Source organism: Xyrauchen texanus, chromosome 12 (genome assembly GCF_025860055.1).
Source record: "Xyrauchen texanus isolate HMW12.3.18 chromosome 12, RBS_HiC_50CHRs, whole genome shotgun sequence".
NCBI classification, from domain to species: domain Eukaryota; kingdom Metazoa; phylum Chordata; class Actinopteri; order Cypriniformes; family Catostomidae; genus Xyrauchen; species Xyrauchen texanus.
In genome coordinates this window covers 15,956,005-15,968,051 of record NC_068287.1, presented here as the reverse complement: position 1 = coordinate 15,968,051, position 12,047 = coordinate 15,956,005, and the positions used below count along the sequence as shown (strand labels likewise).

The 12,047-nt window shown below is 39.5% G+C and overlaps 1 protein-coding gene across 1 annotated transcript in view; it reads left to right on the top strand.

Moving 5' to 3' along the window:
• baiap3 (BAI1 associated protein 3) overlaps positions 1–10,914 on the top strand; it is a 92,904-nt gene extending 81,990 nt beyond the window's left edge. Inside the window, exons 30-34 of the mRNA XM_052138685.1 lie at positions 3,628–3,711; positions 5,374–5,494; positions 5,577–5,700; positions 7,067–7,272; positions 8,957–10,914. Coding sequence (XP_051994645.1) covers positions 3,628–3,711; positions 5,374–5,494; positions 5,577–5,700; positions 7,067–7,272; positions 8,957–9,060 — 639 coding nt within the window. The 3' untranslated portion in view covers positions 9,061–10,914. The remainder of the gene's footprint in view (positions 1–3,627; positions 3,712–5,373; positions 5,495–5,576; positions 5,701–7,066; positions 7,273–8,956) is intronic.
• Positions 10,915–12,047: the final 1,133 nt, after the last annotated feature.

Sequence of the window (12,047 nt, the reverse complement as noted above, 5' to 3'; positions counted from 1 at the left end):
TGTCCTGCCTCAGCGACTACCGTCCCGTCGCACTTACACCCATCATCATGAAGTGCTTCGAGAGGCTCGTCATGAGGCAGATTAAGACCCAGCTGCCCCCTCACTAGACCCACTGCAGTTTGCGTATCGTTCAAACCGTTCAACGGACGATGCCATCACCACAACCCTCCATCTGGCCCTCACCCACCTAGACAATAAGGACTCATACGTTCGAATGCTGTTCATAGATTTCAGCTCAGCATTCAACACAATCATTCCCCAGCACCTGATTGGAAAGCTGAACCTGCTGGGCCTGGACACCTCCCTCTGCAACTGGATCCTGGACTTCCTGACTGGGAGACCTCAGTCAGTCCGGATCGGGAACAGCATCTCCACCACCACCACACTGAGCACTGGGGCCCCCAGGGCTGTGTGCTCAGTCCACTGCTGTTCACTCTGCTGACTCACGACTGTGCAGCAATGCACAGCTCGAATCACATCATCAAGTTCGCCGATGACACGACCGTGGTGGGTCTCATCAGCAAGAACAACGAGTCAGCATACAGAGAGGAGGTGCAGCGGCTGACGAACTGGTGTAGAGCCAACAACCTGTCCCTGAATGTCGACAAAACAAAAGAGACGGTTGTTGACTTTAGGAGAGCACAAGGTGAACACACTCCGCTGAACATCGACGGCTCCTCTGTGGAGATTGTCAAGAGCACCAAATTTCTTGGTGTTCACCTGGCGGAGAACCTCACCTGGTCCCTCAACACCAGCTCTATCACCAAGAAAGCCCAGCAGCGTCTCTACTTTCTTCGAAGGCTGAGGAAAGCACATCTCCCAACCCCCATCCTCACTACATTCTATAGAGGGACTATTGAGAGCATCCTGAGCAGCTGCATCACTGCCTGGTTTGGGACTTGCACCGTTTCGGACCGCAAAGCCCTGCAGAGGATAGTGAGGACAGCTGAGAAGATCATTGGGGTCTCTCTTCCCTCCATCAAAGACATTTACAAAAAACACTGTATCCATAAAGCAACCAGCATTGTGGACTGACCCCACACACCCCTCACACAAACTCTTTACCCTCCTCCCGTCTGGCAAGAGGAACCGAAGCATTCGGGCCCTCATGGCCAGACTGTGTAACAGCTTCTTCCCCCAAGCCATCAGACTCCTCAATACTCAGAGACTGGTTTGACACACACCTGTCCTGAGTTGCACTTTAATAACTGTCACTTTATAACTGTCTGCTACCTCAATAACTGCTATGTGCATAGAACATTATCTCATAGTATGTTATGTTTACATTTTTAGAAACTGTCATCTTTTTGCACTACTGAGTACTGGTCGGCGCTGCACTGTCTATTGTCCTGTTCATTGTCAGTAATTTGTTGTACTGTCCTGTACTTTTTGCACATGTTTGCACGTGCACTTTATATAGGTATATATAGGTAGTTTATATAGGTATTTTATTTCGTTGTGTAGTCTCATGTGGTCCTATGTTGGTCCTTTGTTGTTTTTATGTAGCACCATGGTCCTGGAGGAACGTTGTCTCGTTTTGCTGTGTACTGTACTAACTGTATATGGTTGAAACGACAATAAAAACCACTTGACTTGACTTGACTTGACATCTCTTCCACAAGCACTTAACCAGTCCACAACCATAAAGGCACATCCTATTATATATTATATATTATATATTATATATTATATATATCCTAATATATTAAAATATTAAAACAACTATGTTGTCTTTTTGTCTACTTGTTTGCATTTTGTTTTTTACTTCTGCTCTAGTTTCTGTATTACTCTAACTACTATTGGAACTTGGCAGTGTGATACTGCAGATATTGCTGGCTTTTGTATGACAAATTTCTTGTTACATTCCTCATTTTAAATCACTTTAAATTAAAGCATCTGCTAAATGATAAATGTAAATTACTAAATGTAAAGCCCTGAATGTTTTTATCAACTTGTTTTCACCAGAGTATACGTTTTCATTTGGACATTTTTGTCACAGTTAAATCCATTTAGAACTGCAATTATGTTGTATAATTAAGACAAGCCAGAATTTGACTTTTGGAATACATTTTTATATAAATTTTTACAATATCTGAATATTATATCTTAATCTGCCATAAAGTGGAGGCTCGTTTACATTCTGCAAAACACACCAAAGAAATTAAACCTGTTTGTTGGCATGGTCAAATTTATCCACCATCCAGAAGTAATAATTACCAAATATTTCTGAATACAAAGCTAAATATACTGCTGTACTTGAGACATTTGTTGGAAAACAAAGATGTATTAATTTTAACATCCTTTTAACTTCTAAAGAACACTTAAAGAAATCTGGTGAGCGATGACAAATTGTTTTCAGTGTACAGTGTGCATTAGACCACGCAAAGCCAAAAGAGACTAAATTATTGTGTCTTTTTAACTACAGTTTTAAAATGCAATGATTTCTAACTATTATTTAGGTATGAGACTAAGATTAAGGTCAATGGACCTTTTTAGTCTTAGATACAGTAATACTGAGAGAATTACTTGATAGAAATGACTCACTGCTCATAATGCTCCAACAATTATTATAAAGTCTATTATACTCTAAAATGTCAAAGGATGCCCTATACAAATTCACAGATGTCTGAGCTAATCCGCCCGTGTTTCACTGTCTCTGTGAAAACTACACTTCTCTTCTTCCCATCGCTTCCGGCCCTGTCTGCGTGTTAGTGTCCGCACCTGTCTGTCATTTGGTCATTACCGTGTCTCCGCTGTTTCCCCTTCCCTTTGTCGTGCATTGACGTTCCATGTCTCCTTGTATGTCTCGTTTGACTCTATCTCTGATCGTGTTCCCTGCCACTCTGTCCTCTCGCTCGAGGTTACCCTGTTATCTGTCCGTCTGTCCGAGGTTACCCTGTTGTTCTCTGCCCTCCGTATTCTCCTGTACTTAGCTTGCCTTCTTTTTCCCATCGAGGACTTTCTTTTGTTCCTGTGTTTTGTTCATTCTGTTTAGTTACAATAAAAGCCGCACTTGGATCCACACCCCCGTCTACCTTCTCCTATTTCCACGCATCATAACAGGGATAAATTAGGTGTGTGCCTGATAGATGAGGCTTTAGTCTAGACTTAAACTGAGGGAGTGTGTCTGCATCTCGAACAGTGTTCGGGAGACTATTCCATAGTTTAGGAGCCAAATATGAAAAGGATCTACCTCCTTTCGTGGATTTTGATATTCTAGGAACTATTAACAGGCCAGAATTTTGCAATCGTAATGAACTTGATGGAATATAGCTTGGTAGAAGGTCACTTAAGTACTGCAGAGCTAAACCATTCAAAGCTTTGTATGTTGTTAACAGAATTTAAAAATTAATACGAAATTTAACAGGTAGCCAATGTAACGATGATAAAATGGGGCTAATATGATCATATTCTTTGGTTCTCGTCAGCACTCTGGCTGCTGCATTTTGAACCAATTGAAGATTATTTATTGGTTTTGCTGGACATCCTCCCAGTAATGCATTAAAATAATCTAGTTTTGATGTCATGAACGCATCAATTCGTTTTTGGCATCAGCAATGGTACTTATGAATGCTGCTTACAAAATAAAATGCTTCATGGCTTCATCTGTTTTCACTCTGTTATCAGGCCCTGGACGATGAGCTGCGTCTGAACAAATGCTCCTCCTTTGAGCTGATCGAGCAGTATTTCCTGGAGAAAATCTCCCAGCAGGTGGGTAGGAGTCCTGCTGAGCTGCCACAGCTTTCAGTTCCAGCCCTGCAGAGAGAGGAGGTGTTGATTAGGCACTAAGACATCACAAATACTATTCCTTCCTCTGATGATTAAAAGTTTACATCCGTCATTTCCCCTTTGACAAAGGCTTTTTTGCACTGTGTAAGATTCTGTTTAAAGTCTTTGACTGTGTCTGAAATCCTGGTGAGCTGACTCTCTGTCAGCTGCCTACATGGGCAGCTGTCAACTTTAACAGCATCCTAACCTAAACAAAACCTCATGAACATCTTATTCAAAATGGTTTTCCTTGGCAGAAACCTTATTAACATTGTTAAAGGATTCTTAATCGCATTCGCATTTACGCAAGTATCAGATACATCAAACATCATTTGTTCTTGCGTGTCTCGTGACTGACTGTCATTGACATCAACCTGAACTGTCCCCTTCAATGTTCATTCATGTCTACAAATCAAATAGTGCTCCTTACGTGGACTCCATATCATAGGGCCAAAACATACTTTACGCAAATATCTGAAAACAGATGCATCTTGCAATGGTTGGCTCGAATTCATGTGTTGTGAAATTATGAAACGGGTCAAACCGTTCATAACAAATTCATAGTACATATTGCTGAGCAAGTAAGTTAAAGTCAATATATTTATTGTTGCTATAAATATATTGACTTTAACTTACTTGCTCAGCAATATTCTCTTCTAGCTGTTGCTCCGCCATGACAGTGTTTACCTGAATAATATCGCATCCAGCTGAATGGCTTCCATCCAGTTTAACTCTTCGTCCCCTTGAGTACTGAGGTTTGTTTCCACCACAGTAAAGCTAGAATGCACGTTAAGTATGTTCAACTGGACCACATCTTGGCAATGCGATTGCCAAGCGCTCGCATCTGCTGGCAACGCTGGCTCTGGGTCGGACGAAAGGCTTCGAGAGAAGGACTGTGGAAAGCCTGGAGACTGGGACCGAAGATTATGGCAGCGTTCCCACCATAATCAACTGTATATGGGGAATCGTAAAGTTCCAGAGCCTTCTCCAAGTACTCACCGAGCATCCAGAGAGGATTAGCCGGAGGCATCAGTTCCTTCAGTGCACTATTCAGACCGGCCTGAAAGAAAACCACCAGAGAGCAGTTTGGATAGTGCACTAAATTTGATAGCTCTAAAAACTCACGGACATGATCCTCACCTGGACGGTCCCCTTGCTCAAGTAGCAGAATTCGGACAGCCGCTAGATTAATTTGTGGTCAGTCTTTCTGTGATGAGGAAGGCGAGTAAATATACAGGGGGCAAACAAGAGAACGAGGAACACCTGTAGGAATAATCATATAATGAAACTACAAAGGACTACAAAACTAACAGGAAACAGAAACTAAACAAGAATTTCAACATAAAAGACAAGACAAAAAACAGGGAATATGTTACAATTTGTATTAGGGAAGTGCCTTTGAATGCCCAAACATGATGTCTAGCTAAGCAGCTCACTAGGTTTTGAGACGGCCTCTGTTAGTAATATGTTCTCAAAACGAAGCACATTGTAGAGTCACAAATGGGGCAATCTCTTATTAGTTCTAAACTTACGATTCTGGTTTTAGACATATTTTGTGCTATTAACTCCTATAATGTAGATATAAAATGTACATTTGACTTACAGCGAATCCTAAAGCACAGTCGGTTTGGTCGTGTCAGTGTGAAGTGTTACTATGATGCCCCTGAGCAAAGACTCACTGTGGAGATACTGCATGCAGCTGATCTCATTGCCCTGGATGCTAATGGTAAGCCTGCATAACAAATGTTCTTTTGTTCTTCCTTCTTTGATCTGAGCCTCAATTAAACTCATGATTCCTGGCTTCCTAGGCCTCAGTGATCCGTTTGTGATCGTGGAGCTCTGTCCTCACCACCTGTTCCCAACAGCTCGGAGTCAGCGCACTCAAGTGAAGCTCAAAACCCTGCATCCTGTATTTGATGAGCTTTTTTACTTGTGAGTACATGACCACCTGCTCACTGACATCCCGTTAGGTCACGATGGTCAACGAGTCCTCCACCAACCCAATAGTTGATTAGTGAGGTCAGCTAGTTTTTGATTTTCTTTCAGCTGTGGTATTAGCACATGCTGTATTTTAGCTATTAGACAGTTTGCACAATACAATACTCTTGGAAAAGGTTGCATCTTTAACTTCCACTTTAATGCACTACCTAACAGACTTACACAATCAGACAGACATCTTTGATTGCTGCATCTTGAGATGCACTGACTTTTTGAACATCTCAGCCATGAGCAATCTGTTTTTTAAAGTGTCAAGTTTAGAAGTAGCATCACTATTAAAAATATCTTAGGACTAGTTTTCTTTTTCATTCTGTTGTGCTCTGTCTTAATGTTTTTTAGCGCAAAAATTCATGCTACTGTTTGTTAAAATTCCCTAAGAACCATGCATCCCATTGGGGTCAGATTAACCTGAAATCAGCCTAATTATAAAGTGATTCCTTAAAGGAATTGTTGACCCAAAAATGAAAATTATCTTATTATTTACTCACCCTCATGCATCCCAGATGTGTATGACTTTCTTTATTCTGTAGAACACAAATTAAGATTTTTATAAAAATATCTCTGCTCTGTAGGTCATTACAATGCAAGAAAATGTGTGCCAAAATGTTGATGATCCAAAAAGCACATAAAGGTTGCATAAAAGTAATCCATATGACTCTGAATTTACATCTTCAGAAGTGAATTTTGGGTGAGAAACAGATCAATATTTAAGTACATTTTTGCTAAAAAATGATTCTCCCTGCCCAGTAGGTGGTGTATGCATGAAGAATATAAATCACAAAAAACACGAGAAGAATGTTAAAGTTAAAATGGAAATTGACTGAACAGGGAGTAGAATGTATAGTGAAAACAGAAATAAATATTGTATATAGAAATAAATATCTGTTTCTTACCCATTTGTATCACCTGTTTCTTTTCATATCGCTTCTGAAGACATGGATATTTTCACTGGAGTCTTATGGATTACTTTTATGCTGACTTATGTGACCTATGTGAGCTTTAATGTTGGCACCCAGTCACTTGCATTGTATGGAACAAAAGAGCTGATATATTCTTCTCAAAATCTTCATTTGTATTCTGCTGAAGGAAGAAAGTCATTCACATCTGGGATGGCATATGAGTGAGTGAATGATGAGAGAATTTTCATTTTTGGGTAATTTATTCCTTTAAGAACGATGTGTTGAGTCATTGGGGCAACTCACCAAGTCAATTTTGAAAAATGTAGTCTACTCATCATTACCTTGTAGTGGACAGAACACTGATGGTACTGACTATATGAGTCCCCTTTGCTTATCCACAGCCATGTCAGCCCTGAGCAGTACAGGCACAGGTGTGCCTGCTTGACCTTCACTGTGATGGACTATGATTGGTTATCCACTAATGATTTTGCTGGTGAGGCCGTGGCCCCACTGAGTGACTTCTGCTGGCCAGGCAGACCGAGTGCCACACCTGCAGGAAAGACCCTTCAACCCATCATTCTGCACCTGTCCCGCCAAAAACCAAGTGGTACGCTGACCTGTCCAATTTATCGCCCACCTGTGACATAAGGAATATGTCACTTTATATTTAAAGTATTTATAGACTTCTGAGAGAGGAAGCAACCTGGTATCCATACAAAAATCTACAGTTCTGGCAATCTAGCTGCAAAACTTGCAGCAAATTTGCCACTCATTATTTTCACATGCAAATGAGCTTGTAATTTGCAGCAAATGGTTGCTAGAAGTTTGCAGCTCTTGACTGGTGGGTGGTGAACCTTCAGCAAACCCTTTGGGAACAATGGACAATATGCCACAAGTTTTCAGCAAAGATCATTTGCATGTGAATTAATGGTGCATTTGCGGCAAGATTTAACATGAACTCTTGATTGTTGTGAGGGCAATTAGCAGCAAATATTCAGTGGCCCCATAAAGTATTTAGACAGATTTAAGTCACTATAATAAATTCTGAATGTTATTGCAATAGTGTTCAATAATTTTAAGTCACTCTGACCCAGAAAAACATTTATTACATTTAAGTGATTATAGCTTAGCAACAGTTTGGAGTAAACATACAGTACTTATTATACCATTAGAAAGTGGAGGCTTAATCATTTCAGCTAAGATAAAATAATTTAATGGTTGGCTCTTGGAGACTTTCTTTTTTGCTCAGTGCCCATAAAGTGCATAGTGCATAAAACTCAGTGACCCTTAAAGTCCCTTAAAGTGTTAGTGCACCCCAAAATATTGTTTCATCATATACATCCCCCTCATGTCATCCTAAATGTGTATGACTTTCTTTCTTCTGCTGAACGCAAACAAAGATTTTAGAAATATTTCTCAGCTCTGAATCACATGAAGGCCATGCTACTCCAGTGGTTAAGTACATATCTTCAGAAGCTATACGATAGGTGTGGGTGAGAAGCAGATCAATATTTAAGTCCTATTTTACTATAAATTCTCCTCCCTGCCCAGTAGATGGCGATATGCACAAATAATGCAAATTGCCAAAAACAAAAGAAGAAACATGTGGAAGTGAAAGTGGAGATTAAGAGTAAAAAGGGACTTAAATATTGATCTCACCCAGAACTATACTATTACTTTTGGAGACATATATTTAACCACTAGAGTTATATGGTTACATTTTATGCTGCATATATGTGCATTTTGGACCTTCAAATTTCTGGCCACCATTCACTTATATTGTATGGATCTACAAAGCCGAGATATTCTTCTATAAATCTTCATTTTTGTTCAGCAGAAGAAAGAAAGTCAGACACATCTGGGATGACATGAGGGTGTGTAAATGATGAGAGAATTTCCCTTTTCAGGTGAACTATCCCTTTAATTTAAGAAAACAATTGTAAAGGAATTATTAACTTTAGGTGTTTGGTGAAGCAGGTGTTTCTGGGTCAAAGTGACTCAAAATGACAGAGCAGGTCGCAAAAATATTATTGTTCAAAGGCTACATTATATATGATCGTATTAATACTAACATGACAACGAAGGTAGTAGTACTTTTAAGACCTCCCTGTTTTGTCAGCATTCCTTTTTTAACATTGCTTGATACTAGTGTAGCCTGTCATTTCTCGTTTCTCTTGAAAGGATTTCGAATTACATGTGTCATTCCCTATTGAGAGGTCTGCCATCAAAACATTATTGTTGTGTCTGGTCTGATGGATTCATTTCTGACTCTGTTGTTTCTCTGGATACAGAGAAGCCCATCATGAAAATGCTGGAGGCGAGAACAGCAGACAGAGAGGCGCAGGAGTTTGTGCGAAAGCTCAAAGAGATTGAGAAGTCAATGGAGGAGGAGTAGTGTGTCCCCTGTAGTGAACGTATTTCTGATGGTGGTCTTTTTTACCTGTTGTACTATGTTTACTCTTCAAATGAAAACACTTTTAAATGTGTATTTTTCACTGTTGTCCTGCAAAAAAGGTAAGATCATGTTTAAAGATCAGTATTTTATCACTGTTCAGCATTCTGTACTGTGTTTAAATGTTAATGCTCGCTGATGGATTTAATGGGGCTTTTCCACTGCACCGTACAATTCGACTCTGCTCGCTTTTTGGGGGTTTTCCACTGTGGATAGTACCTGGTACCTGTTAGCTATAGCAATAGCAGTATTATTTTTTCACGTGACTTTCAAAATGTAAAAAGAAATGGCTGTTCGCAAAACCACGCCGTGGTCATTAAATGAGGTGCAGATGTTTCTCTCGTTAGCGACGAATGAAACTTCGCGAAACGAAAATGTCTTTCAGGAAGTATCTCAGCTTTTGGCCGCACACGGCTACCACCGGACCTTCCAACAGTGTAGGGAAAACTTAACAAAAAATTTTAAGTGACTACAGAACCATCAAGGAAAATTGGAAGTGGTTCGACCAAATGGACGCTATATAGACCGGCGAGCAATGGGAGGGAAAGTGCCCTGAACTCAGCCACGACGTTGTTGGAGTTCACGATGGAGAATGGTAAGTTTTGTTATGTTACTACCTATGTACTCTGCTTGAAAGCTTCACTTTATTTAGTTGACCAGCTACTGGAAAGCTTGCTTCTAAAACAACCAGGCCAATTTAACTGTTACACTTGTGTAAAATCATCATGCAACAACTGGTTTATGCAGCACAATGGGCTAGTTGCTAACAGCTAGCGGTCGTGTTATTGTTTATGGGTTATGTTCGTGTAGTGTTAAAGATGATGTCACAGCAGTTGAGGCGGCACAACTATGACGATCAGCCTATAACCCCACCCACGTTGAGGCGGCACTAAACAGCAATGGAAAAGCAAGCTCCAAAAAGTAAAGCGAGTAGAGTTGAGTCGAACCGTAACATAATGTGCAGTGGAAAAGAGCCAGTATTGCTAATAGAAGGGGGTACAGCTTAGTTTGGCTTGAACTTTGAAATACTAAGGAGACAATGATTGGATGTTTACTTTTGAGGAGTTTCAACAAATGCTAAAAAAGTACTCAAATTTCTATACATGCCACAGTTTTGAAAGTGTAGCACTGGGCAAGAAAAAGAGGCAACAGAATCTTGATTCATTTTCAGTAATGAGTAATCAAAAAGTATTAATGGTCGAAAGTGTTCTCTGTTCATTATTATTAAGGAAAATACTTTCAGAGAAGTTGTTTAAATCTTAAACTGTGAATGTCAATGAGTATTTGTCCTTGAATCAAACTGGATTGTGTTGAGATTTAATGTAGCATTTCTGTAAGATGTCGTCATTCCTAAACAATGTATTTGTTTATGCCAAGTGGTTCTTCAATTTACGGGTTTAGTGTTCTATTGCATTTGTTTCTGCTAAAATTCATTGATTTATTGGCAGTAAAAGATTATAGAAAAATTAGGGTACAATTAAGGGCCACATAACAATGCTTCTCACTATGAATTTTTAAATCACTTAGTAAAAATACTGTTGTGGTACACTGTAAAAATAATATTTTGTAGGTAACTTGTGAGGTAAAAGTGAACTGGTTTTATTAAGTTAAAAATACTATTTAATATGACTTACTTCATTATGTTACACACAAATGAAAGTAATGTTTAAGGGTTAGATGAAATACAAATGATTCCTTAAAGGAATAGTTCACCCAAAAATGAAAATTCTCTCATGATTTATCTTTAAGCCATTCCAGAAGTGTATGAATTTCCCTCTTCAGCAGAATGGAAGAGAAGGTTTTAATAAGCACATTTCAGTTCTGTATGTATAAGTATACAGGTGTCATCAGGCTGGTGGCTACTTGACGGTCCAAAAGGCTTATTTAGGCAGCATAAAAGTAATCCACATGACTCAAGTCAATAAATTAATGTCTTCTGAAGCAAACCGATAGGTTGGGGTAAGAATCAAATCGATAACTAAAAAGTTTTTTACTTTAAATATTTGCTTCCGGCCAGTGCTGGATTCCTGTTTGAAATGGCCTAACTCTCGTGTGCAGTTCCTTTGTTGTATACAAAGCCCACGCATCTGACTTCTTGCGTGAATGCTCAATTGCGCTTGTGTCATGTGATGCGTCAACTGCTGGCAGAAAGCAATTTCTTTTTCTTTTTTATTTTACACAAACCTACCGATTTGCTTCTGGAGACATTAATTGATCAACTGGAGTCGTGTGGATTACTTTTATGCTGCCAAAATATGCCTTTTGGACCATCGAACAGCCAGCAGTGTCATGGCACCAATTCACTTGCATTATATGGACATATAGAGCTGAAATCTGCTTATAAAAATCTTCATTTCGGTTCTGCTGTAGAAGGAAAGTCTTTCACATCTGGGATGGCTTAAAGGTAAGCATATCATGAGAGGATTTTCATTTTTGGGCGAACTAACCCTTTAAAGTACCAACTGCATGCACAGTATCCACTTTTAACAGGGTACCATGATACAATGACAGTATCAGATGGTAATACTATGGTATGGAATGATATACCATTCATTTACCATTGTATTTGCATAGTTCTCCAAGGTACTTCAAAGAATGGTACATGTCCAAGAAACCATGGTATTCCAAATGCCATAGTATTTTTTACTTTTTGGTACCTTTGTAAGTTGGGACACTGTGGGGGTTTATTGGATTTACTGTATAAACTTCATGTTTTTTCCATCGCTTAATTAGCTTCTGTTCAGCTGCTTCCATTCTAATGGCTTGTTACTTTTGCTCACCAGCATCTCTCCTCTTTTGACCTTCACACTTATCCTGTGCTGTTCACCTCCTGGTGAGTGAAACCGAATAGAAATGAGTCTTGATAAACACATACACTAATAAGTGAAGGCAAAAGCCTGGTGAAACATACTGCAACACCCAGAAACACT